General features: G+C 36.8%; 1 protein-coding gene and 1 long non-coding RNA gene across 2 annotated transcripts; both read left to right on the forward strand.

Moving 5' to 3' along the window:
* Positions 1-719: 719 nt before the first annotated feature.
* On the forward strand, positions 720-9116 carry LOC128205600 (uncharacterized). The gene is made up of 5 exons (XM_052907341.1): positions 720-1138; positions 2601-2744; positions 5202-5319; positions 7952-8079; positions 9017-9116. The coding sequence occupies exons 1-5, from the start codon at positions 1075-1077 to the stop codon at positions 9043-9045; spliced, it is 483 nt and encodes a 160-aa protein (XP_052763301.1). The 5' UTR covers positions 720-1074; the 3' UTR covers positions 9046-9116.
* Positions 9117-12491: 3375 nt separating this feature from the next.
* LOC128205601 (uncharacterized) lies at positions 12492-15642 on the forward strand. Its single transcript, XR_008256291.1, has 4 exons — positions 12492-12594; positions 13081-13241; positions 13477-13620; positions 14066-15642. It is a non-coding gene; the product is annotated as an uncharacterized LOC128205601 (long non-coding RNA).
* The last annotated feature ends 11496 nt before the right edge of the window (positions 15643-27138 follow it).

The raw sequence follows: 27138 nt of genomic DNA on the forward strand, positions 1-27138 counted from the left end.
CGAGTGGAAACATAATGATTGTTAGGACGATTGGAAACATAATGATTGTTAGGACGATTTGAAACATAATGATTGTTAGGACGATTGGAAACATAATGATTGTTAGGACGATTTGAAACATAATGATTGTTAGGACGATTGGAAACATAATGATTGTTAGGACGATTGGAAACATAATGATTGTTAGGACGATTGGAAACATAATGATTGTTAGGACGATTGGTAACATCGCCACTTCAATGACCATGTACTTTAATAGCTTTAATCCATCTTAAGTTGCTCGTAAATGTTTTGTTCGTCAAGTGTATTCAAGTGACGATAGGAGAAAGGGAGAAAGAAAAGGTAACAATTAGGTTTATGTAAGTCTAAAATGGTGTATTTATGCAAATTCTTTCTATGACATTGTCACGACGGAAAATTGGATGGGGGGGGGGGCTTTGTCATCGTGCCCCTTCCCCCCGCGCAACCCTGTACCCGCTTTAGCGTTTTGTAAACTTCAGACAGGATTAACGAACTTCTGACGCCATATACAAAAAACGTTTAACCTCCCGACAGTGGAAACATGATTCTTTATTCAGACTATTATTCATCACGCAAATCTTGATTGATAGAATATAATCCGTAATGAGCAATGATCGGTGATATTTATCTAGTTTGCATACTAATCATGTTTAGGTAAATGAATATGGATTATAAATATGAAAATTATACATTTTGAAAGGCCTTTGTGATGGGGAATAAAGGTGTACGTTGAATGTTTGATTAAATGTTTCAATAATAGATGTCGCGATTAAAAATGAAATGCATTAATTCTTTAGAAAACAGATATTAAAAATACAATCATTTATAAGAAAGTGTCAACAAAAGGCCAAGTATATTGGACATGATTTTATGCTCTTTTTAACAGAAACGGTTCGAACGTTGCTAATTCACGAGCACACAAATACTACTTATAATAAAACACGTTATAATACATAACGGACGTACTAATATTGAGAACGATATAAGAATCAAGCGTTCTTGTACGGTGTGTTACGCTACTCGAGGAGATTTGTAACACAACAAAACCTGAAAATGTCAAAGGCGAAAGGAAACTCAGGAACGACCAAGAATTCAAAAACAAAGAAGCAAAAATCAGGTATATTGATTATTTTATACTTAGTTGTATCATTTGATTAACTTTGGTATATCCATAAAATGACAAACGATGAACTGGTTGGTACCAAATGTTGAAAAACATAGTTCTTTGATAAAGAGATAACATTTTGTAATTATTCAGTGGTAACTGGACTGGCTCAAAATGATTCATTTAGTGTTAAATGAACTCCTTGTGACATTTCTTTTTAATTCTGGTATTCCTCTGTTATAGTTGTATTAATATTTCAAGAGTATGCATATTTATTGTTAAACGGGGTCTTGCGTCTACTGTAACATTCGCTCAACTTTTTTTCAAATTTCAGTTTCTTTTCGAACGCGATGCCGATTTTTAAATCAAGCGGGAGCTGTAGTTAGCAATTTTTTGTTATTAAAATGTTAATGTTTTTTTATCTCATAAATCTTTTTTGATAAGTAATCCACCATTGTCTACTAGGAGACCGTCTTTGGAACCAACCGTCTATTTTATTCCGGACCATTCTCTAAACTCTACCTAACTCTACCGAATATACCAGGAAAATAGCCCATCGAAACTTCGTAATATGTGAATATTGCACGAGATTTGGTTTTGGGCCCATAGGGTCAAGGTCAAGGTTACAGTTAGTCAAATTGAAAACAAAACAAAACAAAAAAAAAACATTTGAAACTAGTATCTTTAGTTTGGGTTGACATATTATAACCAAAGTTGGTATATATGAAGAGTTTATGTAAAAAATCCATGGGATTAATCCAATAGAAAATGGTTGAAAACTTAATAGCTTTCGTTTGGGTTGATATATTGGAATTAAACTTGGTATATAGCAAAAGTTTTTGAAGACCATTTATGGGATTGGTCTAATAAAAAACTGTTAAAACTTAATAGCTTTAGTTTTGGTTGATAAATTGTACCCAAACTTGGTATATATGAATCATGGTATTGGTCTAATAGAAAACATTTGCTACTGAATATTTTTTAATTTGGGTTGACATATTGTAACAAAACTGTGTGAAAGGCTAACAAACATTCGGTGATTTATAGAGGTTTATCAGTAAAATAAAAATGATATATCAATTTTTAAACAATGAAACAACAATTTGATGTTTTTCTCTCTTTTGACATTAAGGCCCGCTCTATTCACTTTCAACTCAAACGTCAACACACACGGGGCTGGGACACAGTTCCAAAGACGTCATTTACGTTCGCATTTATTTTTGCCGCGCTTATTTGAAAAAATACAATAAACTTACATTTAAAATCCTTTTAAGGCATATCATAATTAGAAAAAAAATGCTAAAATCATTGTAAGATCTTAACATTGTTCACCCCGTATTTATATTTCGCTCGTAATTATGCCACTCATGAAATATAACTCTCGATGCTCACTCGGTGAAGGATATTGCGATATTGCACTAAAACAAACAATTATCCTTCATCTGTACGTCAAACACTTTATTATCTCACACAGAGATAGAACAGATATTTGAAAAGATCGACCTGAACAATGACGGCCGGATATCCGTCATCGAGCTCACGAAGGCCGCCCGCCTCCTTGGTATGAACCCGACACAGGATGAGGCTGCGCAGATGATCGCCGATTGCAACCCCTCACGTATGTAAATCACAAATAGTGTATTGGATGTGGGGTACGCATTGCTCACCCACAGTCAAGAGAATATCGTATACTGGGGATAGTTTGGATTTACCATGAAAGATACGAAAAACTTATGATTCTCTGGAATAAGTTTCATTTTCCAGGGATAAGTTACGATTTTCTTGAATAAGTTACAATTTTCAGGAATAAGTTAGAATTTCCAGGGATAAGTTACGATTTCCTTGGTTAAGTAACGATTTACCGAGTAAGTTACGATTTTCTGGGATAAGTAACGATTTTCTGGGATAAGTAACGATTTCATGGGATAAGTTACGATTTTCTGGGGTAAGTTACGATTACCTGGGATAAGTAACGATTTCCTAGAATAAGTAACGATTTCCATGGATAAGTAACGATTTCCAGGGATAAGTTACGATTTTCTGGGATAAGTAACGATTTCCTGGGATGAGTAACGATTACCTGGGATATTTTCTTTGGATAAGCTACGATTCCCTTGGATAAGTAACGATTTACAGAGATAAGTTACGATTTGTAACCTGGGTTTAGTAACGATTTCCTGGGATAAGTAACGATTTTCTTGGATAAGTAACGATTTCCTGGGATAAGTAACGATTTCCTTGGATAAATAAGGATTTGTAACGATTTTCTTGGAAAAGTACCGTTTTCCTAAGATAAGATCTGATTACCCAGACATAATTCAAATTCCCTATTATAATTCAGATTTAATGGGAATAAATAAGATTAAATGGGCATATATTTTCACCTATTCCGATCTTCGGCAATATCCTAATCAGGGGCGGTTCCAGGAGTTGACGTTAGAGGGGGCATAACTTAGGGGCGCATCCTTTTGACATGCGCCCCTCCCTATGAACCGAATATATATTGCATAAACTATTTGCATGTAGGTTTGGGGTTACTGCTACAAGACCATTATAATAATTTGTAGTCAAAAAGGTGCATTTTGAGCATGTCGTTTTTTTCTCTCCGATAATGAATAAAAAGTTACCTTTGACGATTTTAGAGGGTGCGCGCGCCGGGTGCGCCCTCCCCCCTCTAAAGCCGCTAATGCCAACGATGAATTAGCTACAACAAGGACGCAATACATTTGTTTAATGTTACCATATAAAGGTAATCTAGCAATTTATACCACATTTTAGACAACAATCAAATAATAAATCTTGATATGTTTTAGTTATCAAAACATAATAAATTAAAGAAAGGTGTCGTGAAAAATAAGTTTTGTCAGATCTTTTTCGTTTTAAAAAAAAAACATTTTTTGACAGCAACATAAATTACTTCCTAATGAAAAAAACTAACCTTCCAAACACAATTCAGGATGATATAGACCTGTGTAAAATGAATACTTTGCAATATTTTACTCGTATTTATATATTCAGGAAGATAAAACGGATATTACATTATTAGTTTTGGAGTTTATTACCATATTTTACGCGAAATTTTTCGTTTTATAAGCATCGAAGTTACAGATCACAGATTTTCATATTTCATTCAAAACTTGATGTTTTATGCATTTTTCTTAAACCGTTAGTAACGCTTTTAGCCATAAAACATTAATTTTCGAACGGAAATATGAAAATCTGCGATTTGATCTTTTGTCAGCAGTTTGATAAATATCATTGGTTTGCATATATTTACGCAAAAAATGGCTCATTCCAAGACAAACAATACAAAAGTCGTCAAAACGGTAAATCTGTGAGAGGGCAGCTTTAAACTGATACTCGTATTTAAAATCAATACGTTCACATGTATAATGCACCAGTCAATTGTATCCACGGCCCTACCAGGCTCGGAAAAGGGGGGCTTGGACTTTCGGTCCAGCAAACCCCGGCTAAAATCCCCGCCTTGCGGAGACGTACAGATGGTAAAATCCTCGCCAAATGTCCCCACACTCTAGGGACCCTAGGTAATGCCCGCTATATTAAAAGAGAAAACCAAAACACCGCATTGACCGGCACTGCGGGGCCACCTGAAAGGTAAAAACACGACCCGTTTCCCCGGCTATCCCCGGTATACCCCCCCCCCCCCCCGGGGGGGGGGGGGTACAATTGACTGGTGCATAACACACATTCATTTTGAGTGATAAACCTTTAACTACTTACTGAATAATGCCTTAAGTTAAATATTAATTACTGATAACAAGATTGTAGCCGTGTATTTAATAGCTGAAAACGCAAAACTTTTAAATAGCTGGTGGGTCTTATTACATTTACAGTGATCAACTATCGTCTCATTATTAGGAAGAAAAACTGTGTTTTCTGCGGCGTTCCTTTAACTTTACACGGCATCCTTCATAAGAACCATTGTTTCCGATAATAATTCACCCTTTTCGATACATTAAAACAATTGTATTTACTGTGGTACATCTTATTTGGGAAAAGAGTGCATTTTTAACAAATAAATTACTGTCATCATAACCTTCCATAATTTTCACAGAGGAGGGGTATGTGAACAAGTCAGAGTTCAGAAAGTTGTTTTCGGACCAGAAGGCGGACATCGACGCACAAGTGGAAGAGATGAAAACCGCCTTCAAGGTCTTTGATAAGGATAACAGGTGTGTGGGGAAAGGGGATGCGATTATATAGGGGTAGGGGATGGGTGCAGAGGGGGAGGTTACAGGTGTTGTGTGGGCTAGGGGATGAGATTATATAGGGGTAGGGGATGGGTGCAGAGGGGGAGGTAAAAGATGTTGTGTTGGGGTAGAGGTGAGATGATATAGGAGTAGGGGATGGATTCAGAGGGGGAGATAACAGGTATGTGTGAAAGGGTTTGAGATAGTATAGGGGTAGGGGATGGGTTCAAAGGGGGAGATAACAGGTGTGTGGGAAAGGGGTTGAGATGGTATAGGGGTAGGAGATGGGTGCAGAGGGGGAGATAACAAGTGTGTGGGGTTAGGGGATGGGGAGGTATAGGGGTAGGGGATGTGTGCAGAGGGGGGGATAACAGGTGTGTGGAGGTATGGGGTGATATGGATTAGGAGTAGGGGATGGGTGCAAAGGGGGAGATAACAGGTGTGTGGGGGATGATATGGGATGGTATAGGAGTAGGGGATGGGTGCAGAGGGAGGGGATAACAGGTGTGTGGGATGAGGGGATGGGGTGGAATAGGGGTAAGGGATAGGTGCAGAGGGGGAGATAACGGGTATGTGGGGGTAGGGTGTGAGATGGTATAGGAGTAATGGTTGGGTGCAGAGGGGGAGATAACAAGTGTGTGGGGGTAGGGGTGAGATGGTATAGGAGAATGGGATGTGTGCAGAGGGGGAGATAACAGGTGTGTAGGGGTAGGGGGTGATATGGGATGGTATAGGAGTAGGGGATGGGTGCAGAGGGAGAGATAACAGGTGTGTTGGGTAGGGGAGGGGGTGGTATAGGAGTAGGCGATGCGTGCAGAGGGGGAGGTAACAGGTGTGTGGGATAGGGATCGGACTGGTATAGGAGTAGGGGATGGGTGCAGAGCGGGATATAACAGGTGTGTGGGGTAGGGGACGGGATGGTATGGGAGAAGGAGATGGGTGCAGAGGGGGGGGGGATAACAGGTGTGTGGGTGTAGGGGTTGAGATGGTATAGGAATAGGAGATGGGTGCAGAGGGGGATATAACAGGTGTGTGGGTTAGGGGGTGATATGATATGGGAGAAGGAGATGTGTGCAGAGGGGGAAATAACAGGTGTGTGGGTGTAGGGGTTGAGATGGTATAGGAGTAGGGGATCGGTAAAGATGGGGAGATAACAGGTTTGTGGGTGCAGGGGTTGAGAAGGTATAGACATAGGGGATGGGTGCAGAGGGAGAGATAACAGGTGTGTGGGGGATGATATGGGATGGTATAGGAGTAGGGGATGGGTGCAGAGGGAGAGATAACAGGTGTGTGTGGTAGGGGAGGGGATGGTATAGGAGTAGGCGATGGGTGCAAAGGGGGAGGTAACAGGTGTGTGGGATAGGAATCGGACTGGTATAGGAGTAGGGGATGGGTGCAGAGCGGCATATAACAAGTGTGTGGGGTAGGGGACGGGATGGTATGGGAGTAGGAGATGGGTGCAGAGGGGGAGATAACAGGTGTGTGTGTGTGTGTAGGGGTTGAGATGGTATAGGAATATGAGATGGGTGCAGAGGGGGAAATAACAGGTGTGAGGGTGTAGGGGTTGAGATGGTATAGGAGTAGGGGATCGGTAAAGAGGGGGAGATAACAGGTTTGTGGGTGTAGGGGTTGAGAAGGTATAGGCATAGGGGATGGGTGCAGAGGGGAAAATAACAGGTGTGTGGGGGATGATATGGGATGGTATAGGAGTAGGGGATGGGTGCAGAGGGAGGGGATAACAGGTGTGTGGGATGAGGGGATGGGGTGGAATAGGGGTAAGGGATAGGTGCAGAGGGGGAGATAACGGGTATGTGGGGTAGGGTGTGAGATGGTATAGGAGTAATGGTTGGGTGCAGAGGGGGAGATAACAAGTGTGTGGGTGTGGGTGTGAGATGGTATAGGAGAAGGGGATGGGTGCAGAGGGGGAGATAACCGGTGTGTGGATGTAGGGGTTGAGATGGTATAGGATTGGGGGATGGGTGCAGAGGGGGAGATAACAGGTCTGTGGGTGTAGGAGGTGGGATAGTATATGAGTAGGGGTTGGGTGCAGAGAGAGAAATAACAGGTGTGTATGGGTAGAGGATGGGATTGTATATTAGTAGGGTATGGGTGCAGAGGGAGAGATAACAGGTGGGTGGGGAAGGGTAGGGATGGTATAGGAGTAGGGTATGGGTGCAGAGGGGGAGACAACAGGTGTGTAGGGAAGGGGATATGATGGTATAGGAGTAGGGAGTGGGGCAGAGTTGTGATGGCACGTGTGTGGTGGGATTGAATGGTATAGGAGTAGGGGACGGGCGCAGAGGGGCTCGGGTACCCGCACTGTTCAGTTAACGCTCCAACGTGCATGCGAGTGAGTTTTTGTTTTATTTGTTCGTGGGATCATAAGGACAAGGGAAGGGGAAGTTCAAAAGGGACACGGGGCTCAAAGCTATCTTTAGAGTATAATGGAAAGGTGGCAGAAGGCTATTATCTTGGCAATTGTTTTGCCTTTACAAGGAAAGGTCCGTACATTTATAAATATGGCCGATGAATTATTCCTTTACGATAACCGTTATTTTTTTATTCTTTTTATTTGCAATATTTCATTTTAATTATTGGTAATCTAAATCCACAGTGGTACAATCAGCCGTGACGAAATCCGGGAAGTTTTAAACATGGCCGGGGAGAAAATAGACGACAGCGAAATCGACGAAATGCTGCGAAAGGTCGATATTGACGGGGACGGCAATATCTCCATTGATGGTACGAACTGTCCTGGACATGCATCGTCACAGGCATAAAGTTTACTGGGCACACGCCGTCATAAATTCACTCTCTATCGCTGAGCGTAGATAACAGTATCGGCCAGAGACGGTCATATATTTTTGGGATAAAATTATATACATACTAAGAATATATACATGTTTGTATGTCCAAAAGCGTTTCCCCATTGCCCTTTTAGCCAGAACTTTCCAAATTGAGCACATATCAGCTCATGTCTTTGAACGCTAAGAAACACTAGTAATACTAGTTACCACTTTGGCGGAAAGCGTGGTTAAAACTTTAAAACGGCTTTTTATCCCCGTTGTTTAAAATTTGGGACGGGGTGGAAAAGGTCTTCAATGGAGGGGGGGGGGGGTCGTTATTGAGTTGAACGCGTTACGTAGCAACATAACAAGTATACAATGTATCAATGTATAACCAAACAAATCCCAACCTCGACTGTCCCTCCTTTTTTACCTTCAAGGGGGAAGGTGTGTGTGTTGGCATGCTGTCGGGAGGGATGAGGGGAGGGAGGGGGAGGGAGTGGGGATAACAGAAATTTCCACGGTAAACACACTGAGACCGTTTCTGCCAACTATGACCCTGAGTGGTGTGTAACCTCAGACGCCGGGATCATGAACATACATGAGTCTTTTTTCAATCTCTATCAAATCTCTATTATTATTTTATTTTTATTTTTGGGGGGTCTAATGTGAAATGTCGGCGAGTTCCTTCAGAAGTTTTTTTTTTTAATCATGTAAAAAAAATCATAACTCATTAAAGATATGCATGTTTTTCATGCTTACTTAACTGTATTTTCTTATCAAATATAATATTAATTTGCATGCTTTCTTTAGTGAAGTACCTAGTCTGTAACGCCAGCTCATAGTAGAGTTTGTATGTTGATGATCAAAAAAGTGTTTTCTTCTCTTTTCAGAATTCGCTGCTGTGATGTGTGACTTATGAAAAGGAGAAAGGAATACCGAGTTTTAACTGTGCAGACTGATTAAAACAAATAAAATTGAACATTTTTGTAACTTTTACGAAATTCTACAAGGCCCATCGCGATCCTACCCCCCCCCTCCCCCAACCTTAATAGTTGCCCAAGAAATTCGTTTGAAATTCGATAAAAATGATGGGACATTTCACATTTTTTCGGTGCATCTTTTGAAATATGTTTTTAAATAAAAGGGATATTGATGCGTGTTTTTTCACTTCCTATGTAGAGCTTTTCTTGAATACTGTTCTGTACAAATTTAAAAAAGATGCGACATTTTAACAAACAAAATGGTACCGCTTTTTTTCTTGGACGTTATCAAAACGCGGGGTGGGATTGCTATATTAATTAATAAAATGCTATTTGAAATTATTAAAAGAATATAAGGGAGTTACACTAAAGGAAATAATAAACAGTTAGGCCAAAAAAATACCTGTGTTTCCGGTAACATGGCGAAAAAAATAGGGTCGGTAGGTCGGGATTTTTTTTTACACTTTCCATATCATGCAAATTTCTGTTGCATCAGATCAATTATGTTTTATCTTCGCGTTTCCTAATTTACCAAAAGTCTGATAAAACAGCATTGTTTAATGTCTGAAATCATTTCCTTAACTTCGACTACCGTATTTCCCCGCCAATGTTTCCCATGAAATCTGGTGCTTTTTTGTTTACAATACTCGTTTATAAGTCGTGATCGGTTTTTAGGAAAAATCCAGCACTTCAATTTCAACAAATCTTTGATAATGTTTTAGCCAAACAGTCAATTATCAACTAAATTTTTAATTTGCTTGAGGAAAATCGCCGATTTTCTTGTCAACTGTGAGCTCCTTAAACTAGGCCTTCAAGTGGAGGTAGGTTAATAAAACAACAAGTAAACGTGGTTATGGATTTATCTTATTTTCGTTCATTACTGCAATCAAAGATTCATTCATATTTATAGTGAATTTCATTGTTTTAAGATTCCCAGACGACGATTATTGATTGTTATTTTTTTGATCGTATGGTATTTTTGTACCAGCCTAGGCGAAATCCTGGCAATCAAATGGGATCATAGTGATACGGTATCCGACTGACCGAATTAGATACAAACCATAGCCACGCGCTTTTGATCTTATCACCGCTCGTGCTCTGACGTCACAAATTGATACCGCTCGTGCTCTGACGTCACAAATTGTACCGTTTGATCTGCAGCCGACACATTCCAATAAATGTGTTTCACAGGTTATTGTTTGGATTTCAGTTGATGGGACTTAAATAAGGCGAAATGAATAACCATTGATAATTGCGGATAAATTAATATAACGATTAATGAAATGTGTATTGGAACCTGGCAGTTAGCCTGGATGAATTCGCAAAGCCTAATCGTAAGAAGCTTGCATGATATACGCAAAGCCTTATCGTAAAAAAGTAAGTTTTAATTTGGACATGGATATGGATAAATAACACCGCGAACAAATATTTCCATTAAAAAGACAGCAAAATATGTCTCCGGTGATCAACCACCTGTTTTGACCGTAAACATACGTTTGCCAATTTTAAGATATCGGACAGGGTTCGCCGCCCTCCGCCATTTTGTTTTTCCGTCTCTGTAATCCATAATCAGGAATGAAAGTACATTCTCCGGGGACATTGAAAGACAAACAACGAAAATAATAACGATATATTTAAAGAAATATATTTTTTACGAAAGAATTTAAAAAATATATATTTATTTACTTTTATGTCTTAAAAAAGATTAGGGTCGGCGAGGAAAAAATAGGTTCGGTCGGGTTACCGGAAACACAGGTATTTTTGTTTTTGGCCTTATATATTCTTGAAAGGGAATACATTTTATTATAAAAGACACATGGATTTGACGTTGAAAAAAACGTTTATATCTTTTAAAGCTGCACTCTCACAGATTTACCATTTTACAACTTTTTATTTTTTTATTTTTTTGTCTTAGAAAGAGAAAATGTTTGCGAAAATATCTGCTTACCAATGTTATAAGATTGTTGACAACAGATCAGAGTGCATACTTTCATATTTCTGTTCGATAATTAATGTTTTATGGCTTAAACTGAACGGTTTAAGAAAAATGCATAACATATCAATTTTTAATTATAAAAACCTAATATAACTGGTTTCCATGGATTTTCGCAAAAATTGGCTCGTTCCAAGACAAAAAATAAAAAAAGTTGTCAAAACGTTCAATCTGTGAGAGTGCAGCTTTAACTGCATCTTATATATGAATTGTGTTTTATCTGTGCGTTTGTTTCAAATAAACATACAAATAACTATAATGTATTTCTTGTAAATAAATGTATCGTACTCATGCAACCGTAACAACTCGGCCATCTCCGGCAATATTCGGGATAGACCTCGAACACAGGCTTCCATTCGGAACTCCTCGGCCATCTCCGGCAATATTCGGGATAGACCTCGTACATAGGCTTCCATTCAGAACTCCTCGGCCAATTTTATCGAAATCAACCTCGGATGTATGCCGGTACCCTTACAGAATGAATGCCTTTTTGTGAACAACTCGCGAACAATTTGTGAATATATTGTGAACACCAGTATTCGCAGGTATCATTCGCAGAATGTTCGCAGCTTATGCGAATAATCAGCGCACACCTAGGACTGCTATTCGCAATAAGTTCACAATAAAATAATAGTTCGCAGAATGTTTACGGTTATAACTTTAAAAATGTTAAAGTTAACATAATGTTCACAATTAGAACATATAAAATGTCAGTTTATCGAACGAAGGGGTTTCAATTCGCAGAATGTTCACATTTAAGTCGCAGAATGTTCACATAAAGAACTTTGTTACTGACTAGGAATAACATTAATGGAAAACACTCTGTTAATTTTCCCTGTTTACAATATGTTCACAATTGTGACTTGTAAAATTCCACTAATCAGTCCCACAAAGATGAACAAATTAAGTTAAACAGTATATGGATTCCACTTTAAATGAGTTTTTATAATGATCGAGGGTGTTAATTTATCCTTGGTTAAAAAGTGAACATACATGTACCTATTGATGATGATCTTCAGACAAATCCTTTCAAAGGAATATTAACTACCAGTATGTAGAAATGAAGAATATCAAACGTTTTGTTTACTTTATTTTTTAAGCATGTTGACAATTCAGAATCAAATCAAATATTCAACAATGTGTCAAAAACATTCATATACATTCAGTACAAAGTCGGCAATTTCAATATGGAGAAAAACGTGTTTGAAGTTTTGTTAATTTATTTCACTGACTTAAATTGTTATAAGTCACCATTTTTTCTTGTTAGATTGATTTAATTAACGTAAAACACATGGTTAAATCGCATCCATAAAATATCCATATTCTCCGACAACGATGTTACCGATAGCGACGAGAAATAATAACAACCTAGTTATCTCCCTTCACCATATACGTAATTTCCGGTTTGTAATTGAAAAACGAGAAATTTTGAAACAATTACGTTTTTTGTCTACATTTACTGCTGTTCGAGGATGCTTCTGTCGAGTTTTGACAGGTAAATATCATTGCAGTTGTATAAATTTAATATTAAGCTTTGTAAGGTTTAAATGATATAGAAAAAGACTAAAATATTCGTTAATATAGTCATAAACCCGGATTAGTAAACAAAGGACTTTCAAGAACAGCATGGTGCTTTTATTTAATTTTCATACAACATTGTCCATAATAATGAGGTAATTTGTATAATGATATAACTTTCTCATCATGATCGAGTCAATTGTTTATGTAGTCAGGGGAGTACTGTGTTCCTGATGGACTTGTCAACGACACTGATATGACATTTTCATCATGATTTGTGTATTATAACTTATGAATGACCTTCATTTACTAGGAACACTCATCCTGACCATGACAACACTGTAGATAATTGTGATCTGTTTATGAGTTTCGAAAACAACAATGATGAAATGACAAAAGATCACAGTGCACTACATAACTGTTACAGTGTATTTATATGCATCATATTGCTATCTTATTTCAGGACAGTATCCATGCTCCCTGTCCGACACCCTCCCATGTTGCAGTTAACATTTCCCTGCCAGTCTTCTTCCCCCATCATGCCCAACCGACTGGTCCAATATTGTTCAAAACTATATGGAAATGCCTCGTCATCGTAGTTTGGAGTATGTACAGAGCACTCAGGTACATTTTAGTTATTTATAACTTAAGTTCACAAATTAATAAACGGCTAATTAAATTATTAACTGACAGTTTTTTTCAAGTAAGGAGAATATTTGTGGTTGCACACATGACAATCATGTGATGCGTAATCAGAAGGCATTTTGTGTTTCCATATTTTATTTTGAAATCATGCAATATTTTAGATTAACAAAATAGCATGTATAAAATAAAGATGTACGTGTATCAAATGTTGCAGGATAACAAGCAGTTTATTTGCTTGATGAGACTGATTTGCCGGGGAAGGGAGCAGACACTGCTGTGAGCATGATGATCACTACTTCAAGTACCATGGTTTGGAGAAGAAAAGCCGAAATTGGCACTTTGGTCTTTGGAAAAGCAGGTAGATAATAAATTTTGCACATTTATCCCTATAGTAGAGTACTTTAATTTTGAAAATACTTACCTAACAGAATTGAGCCCTAGATTTTCAAGAGTATTCACTTAAGATGTTAGCCTTTTAATTGTTGTCAGTTACATGTCAAAAAAATAACCTTGACCATAACTCAATAACTGTTAAAATTGATAAAATGCAACTATGCATACCTATTGCCAGAGGACGAATGTATATGTGAACTTTCATAAGTATGTTATTTCTATATTACATTTCAAATTTTCAACAATGATCAACAAGAATAAATGCTGTTTTAACTAGTCAAGAAACTCCTCACTTTGTCAAAACACCAGTATGATATCTAAATCTTTATATAAGCTTGTTTTTGTGTGCTTTATTGTGATGTCAAAATATGACTGAACTAGACATAATTTCTATCATTTCATACTTTCAGCAAACAGGCCTGGCTTTGTGCAGTGCAGGTTTGTTGCATCGGATATGGTGTAGTTTACCTTGATGAAAACCAGAGTAGTTGTGTTACCTGAACTCCTTTCCGAAATCTGCATCAAGGGGATGGATCTTGAATAGCAGTGGTATTAACATGACAAGATCAGATAATACAGCAGATTTGACATTTAAAAAGACAGTGTGCCCTTGACAGTCTCAACCAAAGCATTGAACAAACTGTGCAACCTGTTAATTAACTTTTAGAGCTGTGTGTTTGGACTAGTATTTGTCATTCAGAAATAAGTAGTAACATTATTTCTCAGTATGAGAAAACTCCAGGAATTAGAAACTTACTGATATTTACTATAACTATGTAAACAAACCTCTTAGGGGTTTAGCCAGGTTAAAGAAAGACAGGGAGCCACAGAAAAGAGACAGGTTTCCATGTGTCAATAGAACACCCTTCATTTAGCTGTGAAGAATTTTAACATTTTGAATGTTACAGAAAATGTAAGGAACATTGTATAATGTTTAATTGAAGTACTATTAGGTTTCAAGTGCCAAATATGTAAAGCCTGTGTGTATTTATAATCATGTTAATGTAAAGTTGTTATCAAAACAAAATCAATATTTGACTGTCTTAAGCTTTTAATTCTATGAAGGCAGGAGGTTGCCAATCTATTTCTTAGTTCTACCTTTTTCATAACTGTGGCCAGGGGTTTGCAGGCCCTTATAACACTTTAAAAAAAACCTGATAAAATTTCAATTTAACTTTGTTAACTTTGATATGGTAATCTAATCTTACTGCAGCTCATTTCTGCAATATTATGACTGAAACTGTATGTTATAACAATAAGTATGGTTACCTGTAAGTTACTTTAAATGGAATTTTTTGACAAGTATATAAGACAAAATTATTGGAAAAAATAAGAAAAAATTGTTTGTTAAAAGGTATAATGCATGTATGTAGACAAAAACAAAATGAATAATTACTTTGTGTTTGAATAAACTGTATAATAATTGTTTTCACTTCTTACATTTGATATATACTCCAAAATGGCAATTTAGGATTTGACTCCAAAAGTTTTGCACACAGTATCACAATATATTTATATATATCACAGGTTATTCACATCTACTGATCTCCAATAGTTCACTTTTATTGTTCGCATATTGTTAACATTTATTGGTTCATAGTTCGCGAATGGTTCACATGTACTATTCGCAAATTGTTTACATGTACTGTTCGCAAATTGTTTACATTTAATATTCGCAAGTTGTTACCATTTAATATTCGCGAATTGTTAACATTTAATATTCGCAAGTTGTTACCATTTAATATTCGCGAATTGTTAACATTTAATATTCGCAAGTTGTTAACATTTAATGATCTCCATTTGTACAATTTGTTCACAATTTGTTCGCAATTTGAGTTCGCAGATAATCTAATTTGCATGTGAAAAGTGAACATTCTGTGAACATTGTGCGAATGAATTCTTAGAAGAAGATACATGTTCGCAGATAGTTCGCAAAATATTTACATATTATTCACAATAACTGTTCACATTTAATGCATTTTTTCTGTAAGGGTACTTCAGTTGAAGTAGTTCGTATTTTTTTTGTATTACATCATTAATTAAATGTAGTGTTTAAGAATTGTATTTATTGATCTAAGTTAAAATTGTTTGCCAGTGAAGCGTTTTATTGCAAACATAATTAAGATTCCCAAGAGTTAAGTCATAAAGTTTAACTGCTAAATAAAATTACTACGCGATCTACTTGCAGCGGTCTTAAATGTACCGCTTTTTGAGTATGGAAACCGTCCAAATAAATCCGATGTTGTTTTCGATCAAAATGACCGAGGAGTTCCGAATGATAGGTTTCAAGGTATACGAACATGTGATGAGGCCGCCGGCGATTTACTCAATTATCATTACGCTAAGTAGATGCGAGATGTTCCGATTGTTTCACATGCACTGTGGGGAACGGATACCGGATATATCTCAAAAATGTGATAAAGTGATAAGCGTTTGATTTTGACACACGGTTATTTTTTTAATCATTTTGTGTATTTTATGGTGATATATTTATTAAAATCGAAGAGTTTTGAATAGCTTGATCCTGTCCAATGTACGACTATGATGGAAATGTGTCTCCTCTTTTGTATAATAGCACGATTCTCACTGAAAGTTGCATGATCGCTCACAAAAAATCACATAAATAAATCATCATAAAATACCCACAAAGAAAACAAACCTTACCATGTGTCAAAATCAAACGCTTATCGGTTTATCACTTTTTGTGGCCGTTCCACAATGCATATCGGCGTGAAGATAAATCGAAGTAATTGTGTATGACAGACACATCTTACCTGATGTGAACAAAATAGGATGAAAAGTGTTAGACCTGATCTCACTGCATGTTGTCAAAACCCTGTTAGGAAATATTTGCACGAAGCCTACAGAACAACATTAAATATATACGTGTACATCTGTCATTGACGTCGCGTGGAAAAGTTTGAAATGGATTTCAATGTTGTACCATGGAGGGTCACGTGATCAAAATGTACCAGCCAGCAGTATTATCGTAACGTGCGACTTCAAACAAACACCAACTGTCACAGATTCAGAGAAATCATGCTCGAACCTGAAGGGGCCCACTGGTCTATATACACACTTACTTCTCTATTCTCACAGAGCCCGGTCTTTGCTAATTTGCATATTAACACCAAGTTAACAACCGTTATGAACGTACTTCCGTTTATAAGCGAATGTTATAAAGAACGCAGATCCGCCGCCTACAGCGGACCGCTACGCACATCCGCCGCCTACAAGCGGACCGTTACATTATTGTAAAATAAAACTATAAAATATGTTTGATAAAAACCACATTTATAAACAAATAATTATATAAAATGATTAAAGAAAACAGAAACATCAAGATAAAATAAAAACGTGCAAATCACATGTTAACTCTAACCCTTTAGCCATTAAAGGGACTATACACCAGATTTGCACCAAGAAGGATTTTTCTGTAACGAATCTCAGAACAATTATTTATTAAATGTTTTACTCTTTGATATCATAATTGTAAAAAAAATACCGAAATGTAAAAATCAATGACCAGATTCGACGCGGTGTCGCCTTAATTGCAGTCCAGTGTTGTATCCACTGTGCTATGAAGGCTTACCCTAATCGCTTGGAATATTAAAGCTATATACCTAACTTTGTAATCTCACGTGATATCATCGACTAGCCAATCACGCATAAGAATGTATTCTACTAGGTGTACATACCTAGTATTTGTTTAACGGAAAAAAATATAAAAAAATGCGAAAAAAATAATAATTGTAAACTACAAATAACTATGTCCAATAGATACTCTTTTCTTGTGGAGATAGCGTAGTCAATAACAAACGAGATAAACAAGACTTATTGTAACAAATAAAAAAATAACATTCTATAAGCAATCCCGCTTGACTCGATATTCTCGAGGCTCGAAGTATATTGGCCGGTCCCTAGAATATCGAGCCATCGAGTTTCGACTGTATGTGGTACTTCAGTTAGTTAGTTTCAATTCATTGTACACATCAATACAGCCCCTTTAAACATCAACTTTGAACGTAAATATGAAAAACTGCAAGCTGAACTTATGTCAGCAGTCTTATATCACTGTTTTTCAGACATATACGCAAAAATTGGCTCATTCCCTGACAAAATATAAAAAAAGTTATCAAAACGGTGAATCTGTGAGAGCGTACCTTAAAACACAACTGTCGCTATGGTACTTGCATTTCATTTATTCTTAAGGCAAGTTTAATTCATCAAGGTTACAATTAGGAGAAACCTGGTATAAACCTACATGTAGCAGATGGTTTATATGTACATAAATCAGAACACCTTTTGGCGACAATTACAGGGGTATGCAATGACATTGTTATTATATATTAAAACTCCACTCTCATGGATTGAACGATTTGACAACTTTTTTATTTCTTGTCTTGGAACGAGCCAATTTTTGCGAAATGCTTGGTAACCAGTTATATAAGACTGCTGACAAAAAATTAGATCTCAGATTTTTTTTAATTAAGTTAATGATGTTTTATGCATTTTTCTTAAACCGTTAGTAAAGGTTCATGCCATTTAACATTAATTTTAGACGGAAGTATGAAAATCTACGATCTGATTTTTTTATCAGTAATCTTATAACATTGGTTTGCAGATATTTACACAAAAATTTGCTCTTTCCAAGACAAAAAATAAAAAGTTGTTAAAATGGTCTATCTGTAAGAGTGCAGCTTTAATATAACGTTGCAATCAGTGTCTTCAAATTTCGTTTGTGAGAGGAAGAAAATCGGCGACATGGTGAACAAATGAATATATTGGTTTATTTATGAATCATTTATTAGGGAGTTTCCCTCTATTTTCCATTGTGCTGTTAGTACTGGCGGACTGAAGGTGTATATGATGGTTTTGGACACATCATGAGTCAAAGTGAATTGGTTGTCCAATGTCAGGACACGGGGCATGTGTCGCTTTTTAAGATTATCTTAAATTATACACGATACACTTGTTAAATGATGTCTGACCGTTTGCATTTAGGAAGGCGTGTAAACGAAGCTCCTTTTCACGTTTAAATCGTATCGAAATCAATATTGCGCCTCTAGAAAATAATTCCGAGATAACTCAACTTAACTCAACTCAACTCAATTCAACTCCAACATGGATTACATTGTTAAGAAGAAGGAATACTCTCCGAAGGATTTTTACGAGAAATTCAGTAAACGGTTGCTAAGAGTTGTCATGATTACACAAGGCTACTGTGGGGACGTCCAGCAAGATACGTTTGATAATGGGAATGGTAATAATTTTCTTAAAATATAAAACATAAGCTATAAAAATATTGCCTTTCATGCTATATGATTTGTGTTTGCTTTCCATACAATAGTTAAACCCTGTTTAAATGGATTTTTATGTGTTATTGATTACTTAATCTTGGAGTACAATCATTGGCGGATCAAGGGGGGGGGCATCCGGCTCCCCACCCCTCCCTAACCTTAATCGTCAGGGGTTAACGTCAGTAATGGACAAACAAGTAATAAAATACGCCCAAAATGCACCATTTCGGACTAGAAATTGTGAACATTTTCTAACGAGGGCACTCCCATCCCCCTTCCAACACTTTAAACCAAATAAATTTCGGTTCGGAGGGAGGGGCGGAGGTCAAAAACTTACGTAACGCCCCCTCTAACGTCAAGTTCTGAATTTGGCCCCTGGTAATACAGTTTGGAAATTTCTAAGAGTATATACATTTACAAATGGTAACAGCCGTTTTTCATCACATCCACCTGATGTCTTGCTAAAGACATAGTATTTAGTATTCAACGAAAGTTATAACAAATGATAATAATGCATTAGTCAGGGGCGTGTATGCGCAGGCCCGGCTAGGAGTGTTCCAGGGCATGCCTCCCAAACAATTTCTAATTCATGTGCCATAGTTCTCTCTGTGACTTGAAACAGTCGTCAATTGATTTGAAGAGGTCTCTTATTATTTTTAAGAGAAGTGCAAATATTTGAGCACACAATTTTGCCTTTAAGATACTGGTACTAAATCGAAAACGAAACTTAAGTTACACAATAATTTAAGACAGCATTTAAGGTAGACTATGATCAGCTTGATAATTTCTCAATGTGTATCATTTCCTGAATTCAAAAACAAAATTCAAAAGAAATTTACCGTCAGATAACAATTGTATTTAAATTTGAATTACCCTACCCCCATTTCAGGATTGTCGATAAAAAACGACATTACCCGAGAGACAAGAACAATCCTTTACTTAATTTATTTTTCAACATTTTGGTAATAATTTGGTATCAAAGAAACAAGACATATATTTGCTTTCAGAAATAGTTCATGATTGATTACATCACCAACAAATATAATCATGCTGCACGGAAATAGCCATATGGTATTTCAATTTTAGCATACTGTTTTGACCGTGTAAAATTGGAGCATCGACGATTTACGATTTAAATGCAAAACCCCTCAAATAATATTTCTATCCGTGTTTCTCACAACATAGGCTACAGCATTAAAATTGAAGAGTTTCAAGTGGAGGTTTTCATTTGGGATGTGCTACCTTAACTGTTTATGGACAATAGGCAAGCTTAAAACCTACTACAAGTTGAAAGTAGGGATAAATACCTGAATCCATATATCTGCATAATTTCATGTATGAAGTACATTGCAACTCTGTATTAATTTCACTGTTGGTCAAATAGCAAGGCGAAAAATGATAATACAGAGAAACGAAATGTAAAAAAAAATGATTCGGAGACCGGGTTCGAACCGGTGTCGCCAAAATTGCGGCTGCGTTGTATCCACTGTGCTACGAAGCTACGAAAGCTTACTCTAACCAATGGAATATTTAAGCTATATACCTAACTTCGTAATATCAAGTGATAACATCGACTAGCCAATCACATATAAGGAATTAATTCTACTAGGTATACATACCTAGTTATCTTTTCTAATGGAACAATACAAAATTAATTGTAAACTATGTAGTAGTACTTCAGTTTAATAGTAAGTTTCAATGCATTGTACACATCGAAACCAAGTTTATGTCAGTTTTCGACAATTTTCTCTTTTGTTTTCGCTATTTTATCATACATAGTGCAGCCCCTTTAGGGAAGCGGTCGAAATCAGGATCATCTTGGGTCCGAAAAGTCCACCAAGTAACATGTTGACTAAGAATTGCGCGGTCGGTTATTTGTTTCCATGCATTCTTATTTGGCATTTCAGACGTAAAAAGATACGTTTTCATGTGTTTTTCATGTGTTTTAATAGCTTGTATTTCCGGTATAAACCCCCCATCTGATTTTTATAATTCTTGACGGCAAATGAAAATAAATATTGTCTCCTTGCCTCATATCTGTTTCTTCTCTTCCTGCTTCTGTGACCCATGCCTTTATATGGACATTTTGGTAAAGAAATTGAATTTTGTAGAATGAAGTTACCCAAAACAAGATGACACAAAAACTAATCAGAAAACAGTGATATAAAAACCATATAACATCGTCAAAACAGTTAAACATCTTACTTTTACACCGGGTAATATTTTCAAATTTGAAACATAATGAAGGAAGTTTTGAAACTCTTAGCTATATAGCGATCATTGACCTTTCGTTCATATTCACCAAAATTAGGATTTATTTCATTTTTATTGTAAGACAATACCTCGTTGTAACAAACAACGGAGGACATGTATTCTGTTTCAAATTTTAAAAAGATCCGTAGCCTATAATTGAATGACAATATCATTTACATACCATACGTACCATATATGGCAGTTTTATTCTATGTACATAACAGAATGAAACAAATCTCCCCCCCGATCGTGAATGCCACCTATGCGACGCACAAACACACACATACACACGGACGTGCGCACGCACGCACGCACCCCCCCCCCCCACACACACGCACACACACGCGTACACACGCACACGCGCACACACACACACACACACACACACACACAATTATTTCTGAATTAATTTAAATCGATTTGGTTATTAAGGCATTCTCGTTCATCATAAGTTCGGTCATGATAAATCTAATCCGGGGGGCGGGTGCAAGTATTCCGAATCTGCGACGGTTTAAGTGAGGTTTTGGAGTCTGATATGCAAGATGGCGGCAAAACAATGACTAAATAGGATTTTCGGAAACTTTTTTCGCCCTTTAAGTAGTATAAAGTATATGTTTCCAAAATATCATGACGCACATTCGGCTCTACAATAACCATGCCTCCCTCGGATTTGGCAAGCATATGCGGCACGTGAGCATTCCACACACGTTTGAGGAACCGGTTTGTGTCAAAGGCAGGGGCAGAAAAGGTAGCGTTATTTATTACTTATACTACTATTGTTATTGTTTCTGCTGCTGCTGTTGCTACTACTTCTACTCCTACTACTACCCCTAATACTGCTACTGCATTTTCTGCTACTCCTGCTGCTGCTACTACTACAACTACTACTACTACTACTACTACTACTACTGCTGCTGCTGCTGCTGCTGCTGCTGCTGCTGCTGCTGCTGCTGCTGCTGCTGCTACTACTACTACTACTACTACTACTACTACTACTACTACTACTACTACTGCTACTATTACTACTACTACTACTACTACTACTACTACTATTTCTACTACTACTACTACTACTACTACTACTACTACTACTACTACTACTACTACTACTACTACTACTACTACTACTACTACTACTACTACTACTATAATATTATAATAAGTACTATAATAAAAAGTGTGATGATAATAAGAGTATTGAGTGTGATGTGTATGCGGTTAAGTTTACATTGATATTCAGTCACCAAAACAAAGACGATCGCTGAAATACTCCAAGAGCAGACTCTACCATGCGTAATTGAATTTCCGAAAAATAGAATCGTAACAGTTGGTAGCCAGACGATTGTTACAAACAACATTCCAGAAATTGAACTCACAGGCACGTTTGATGAGATGTATCTACTGGGAAATTACATCAGTTCAGGTAAATAACTTAAACGAATTAATGCAATCAATCTTTGGTTTGGATGCATAACCTCAAATTTAGAAAATGTTGGTTATATCATCTTGGACAATATTCTACTGTTTGCAAATAAATTTATCATCTAATAGTTTTAAAGCTTGAACATGATTTTGCTCTGCCCAAGTCACAAAGTGAATTTCGCATCAAGACAAACATCTCATACATCAAAGACATCGATTGTCTAACCTATGAAAAAGTTAATGAGGATGCGAATTTCCTTATTCTTATCCGACAGGAATAAAAAAATGGCCTACCCAAATTGATATAATGTCAATCATAAGATTCCAATATAAAAAAAAACTACCTACACGGCAAGTAAATAAAAAACAAGAACACTTGATCATTTAAGACCATTCCAAATTAATGTTGAGTGCCATGTTCCAAATTCAAACCTATCTACCCGGTTGGAAACACTTATCATTTTGGGCCATACTATATTGATTAGACTCTAAACGTCAGGTTTCAATTTAAAAACCAACCTCTGCGTCAGGAAATAACAGTACCTTGATCAAAACAAACGTATCTTAACCATTGCGAAGCGGAATTGATCACCTTTTATAACAGTTAACACTATTTTAAAGTCCTTATACGAATTTTCGAGGTTAAAATTTGAGTTTTGTAATGTTTTTGTTTAATCATTGACATACTTAACTCGTACCCGCCTAATGACGATAAAGAGATAATTATTTGGGCGTGGCCTTATGTTTTGAATGGTGTTATAAACTAGATATATTTGTCTTTTATCCAGATGCAGAAACAATGGAGCCTGAGGTCACTTATTTGCCGCTCTACCTTGCCCATATTGGCTTTGCCGTTGTAAAGGGGCACAAGAGTAAAACAAAGGACGAATGGAAGACCTTATCACTGCCACTTTTTTCCTATGATTCATCTTATGGAAATGCAGGTATTTGAGATTGCAGTAAAAACTGTCAAAGAACGTTCCTATTAAAACCTTATCATACACTGTAATTTCTTCATTTTCTTTCCGAAAAAAATCTCCCTTATATGTTCATCAACTGATTCCCCGATTTAGACTTAAATGTAATGAACCATAATGAAATGAATAGGTTTCAATGTAATTCAACCAACAACTTATTTTCAAACATTTGCTTGTAGAAATTGCTGAATAAACGACACAACCCACAGAAAAGGTGGGAGCCGTGTATTCCTATGTCGAACCAGGTTTGTACATCAATTTTTGGTCCCTTGTTAACCAGCTGTACGCAAACGTGGGTACTACAAGAACAACTCAAGAAGATGAGAAACTTTTAGTGGATGAAGAACCTGACGACGGGGAGGATTATGAAGAGGTTGAGTTTAATACAAAGATACATACGACTGCTACTACTACAGAACATATAAAGCAGCAAATAGACTCTATGCCGCCTCCAGATGATATTTCTCACTCTGAATTCCTGCCGAAAGGACCCGATATGAGACATCATGAAAACTACAAGAAATTGTCTGAACAAGGTAAAGAAGTAAAAGAAGTTAAATCGTGTATCGAGGAAATGACGACCAAAGATAGTAATTGTCATCTTCAGAAGAAAACAGAACTTGCAAAAGCACATCTGAAACCAATAATAACAAGAAATGCGACGACTTCAGTGAATACCAACTAGGGCAGTCCAGGAGTGGAAACACACAATATACTTTGAGGAACAGAAACACAGAATCCGCTTCTAGTCGCGGAGACAAAAGCTATAAGTCCAGCAGCGAGTATCAACAAGGCAAGTCCACTGGAGGAAACACACACTATACTTCCAGGAGCAGGAATACACAATGCACATCAAGTTGCGGAGACAAAAACGACAAGTCCAACAAATAAATTGAAAACACCACCAACACTGTTACCAAAACCGAAAATGTTTGATGTATAATCCAAAACCTGCAAACAAACCTAAAGAGATAAAGGGTTTAGTATCTCCAGAATCACACATTAAACCAAATTCAGACGTGTCAGATATGAACATTAGACCCTTGACACAACAAATACAGCAAACGAGAGTGGTCAGTCAAGATAATCCCCCGGCCGCGAGAAATGCAAGACCTTCAGCAAAAGTAATTCCAATTACTCTTAAACCAGACGCCCAATACATTGTGGGAGGAATTATGGAAAAAAAATCCCGACTTGCCCTTCCTGTTATCGTCAGACCAGAAGATGTACGTGCTTTATCAGTGAGTGAAGTTACTGGCTACTTGGGATTTCTACATCTTGGTAGTTATGCAGAAGCCTTCTTGAACTATCAGGTAGACGGAGAGCTCCTTACAAAATTGTCGAAGAATGACCTTATGAATGATTTGGGCATGAAAGCAGTTAATCATATCGTATATAGTAGCTTTAAAATCCAAGCATTTTCTTATTTACTGAATGATTAAAGGTGCTATAATTTCTTAATTACTGAATATATTTTGTGTCCAATGGATATTGTAAATATAATATACAGTATATTGTGACTGTATTGAAATATGCCGAAAAGTCATTATTTTGCCCAAACTATGAGCTGGTGCATTTCTGCATGTAGGGGACAATTTTGATAGCATGTGTATATATGCCTATTTTAAGTTCATAACCTCAGCTGGATTATTTTTATCTATTTGGAGTATCCTGAATTATGATTTGTACTGAATTGTCCGATCAGCCAAATTCCATTTTTAACGTGTTAGATGTTCCAGTGGTTACACAGACAATATTTCATTTCAAGAGATCAGGAAGTTGGAATGAAGGCGGATATCTTAACAACCCCACCGTCGTTTGCCCTCAACAAAAATATGAAACTTTGCTATGGCGTGATTGGTGTGCACTATTCTTTTAACCGTTTATAATATCCTTCACGAGATTAACATTATTTTGTATACAATGTATTTAGATTAGCAAAAACGACTGAAGCCATACGATATCACCTGGACATAAGGCACATTTCGTGTCGGAATAAATAAGTGATAGGTTAATATAATATCATGGGCAATGCCTTTTCGTGGATACCGTTGCCACACTTAACATAGCGTAGTTTTGCCTGAAGTTTTATGATTTGAACTATCCGAAAATGGATAGTCTTTGTAAGATTCACTCGGAGCTCCTCGGCCATTTTTATCGAAATCAACCTCGGATGTATATGGACGTTGTGCATACTTAGCAATCGGTATGTTTAAGTCCGCTGCAAGTAGATGGCATACTAACATATCGACTGAGTACTGATATATCATGTTCTTGTTCAATCGGATCACCTCGGCCAGTATCCAACAGGAAGCTTGCCGGAGATGGCCGAGTTCATTCGGAACTCCTCGGCCATTTTTATCGAAAACAACCTCGGATGTATGCCGGTACATAAGTTGAAGTAGTCCGTAATTTTTTGAATTATATCATTAATAAAATGTAGTGTTTTAGAGTTGTATTTATTGATCTAAGTTTACATTGATTGCCAGTGAAGTGTATTATTGCAAACATAAATGAGATTCCCAAGAGTTAAGTCATAAAGTTTAACTGCTAAACAAAATTACTAGGCGATCTACTTGCAGCGGACTTAAACATGCCAATTTCTGGGTATGTAAAATGTCCAAATACATCCGAGTTTGTTTTCGATAAAAATGGCCGAGAATTTCCGAATGGGCCGAGTTGTAATTACGATTGGTTCTTGTTGTGATAATAAGGTACTTATTAGCTGTAACTGTACCGTTACTTTGTTAAATATTAAACGGGAAACACATTTGACAAATAAATCATTGTAACGTTTGCTTGGAAGTATCTTGGTAAAAAAAAGCTGCTGATATCGAGTGATAATACCATACAGGTTTTGACACGACTTTTTGACCACCGCAGCCCCTCCCCCAACCCATTTAAAAAAACAAAAACTTAGTGATAATGACTGGGGAACTGTCACAAAATGATAACTTACAAAAAAATCTGAATTCTTTTATCTTTTGTCAATACAAATCATACTTAAGTTTCTTTCTTTGACTTGACAACTGTGATATCTCCTAGATGTTTTCATTCACCTTATCGTGACCTTTAATTATTGCTTTAATAACGATGATTTAAAAAGCAAATAAAGTAAGAAACTCTGCAATCAACATTCCATTGAAAAATGTTACATTATATATTATATTCTTTCATGCAAAAAATTCTTAGTATTTTACTTTACATACATTAGTATTTTACATTACATATATTTGTATCATTTTCTATATTATTAAAGAATAATATGCCATTAAAAATAGTGTGTAATTGATAACAAGCTGTACATGCTTTCTTTACTAAATAAACTGTAGACTCTATGTTTTGTTATGTTATGCCATATGTTTGTGATATGAATAATGTGTGTTTGTTGTCGTCTTTGAATGTCTCCGTTGAGTGTCTGCTATAAGGATTTGCTCAGGATGTGTGTGTATATATGTACCTAACCAGGGGTGTAGCTAGCCCTCGATATATGTGGATTCATAATTTTGCAAGAGGAATCAGGGGGCATGC

Source organism: Mya arenaria, chromosome 10 (genome assembly GCF_026914265.1).
Source record: "Mya arenaria isolate MELC-2E11 chromosome 10, ASM2691426v1".
NCBI lineage: Eukaryota > Metazoa > Mollusca > Bivalvia > Myida > Myidae > Mya > Mya arenaria.

What these genes read in the sequence shown, in the direction of transcription:
- LOC128205600 (XM_052907341.1), top strand. Translation starts at nt 1,075, where the DNA reads ATGTCAAAGGCGAAAGGAAACTCAGGAACGACCAAGAATTCAAAAACA. An exon ending in GTCTTTGATAAGGATAACAG is followed by an intron (nt 5,320 to 7,951) that starts GTGTGTGGGGAA and finishes CTAAATCCACAG; the next exon opens with TGGTACAATCAGCCGTGACG. An exon ending in CGGCAATATCTCCATTGATG is followed by an intron (nt 8,080 to 9,016) that starts GTACGAACTGTC and finishes TTCTCTTTTCAG; the next exon opens with AATTCGCTGCTGTGATGTGT.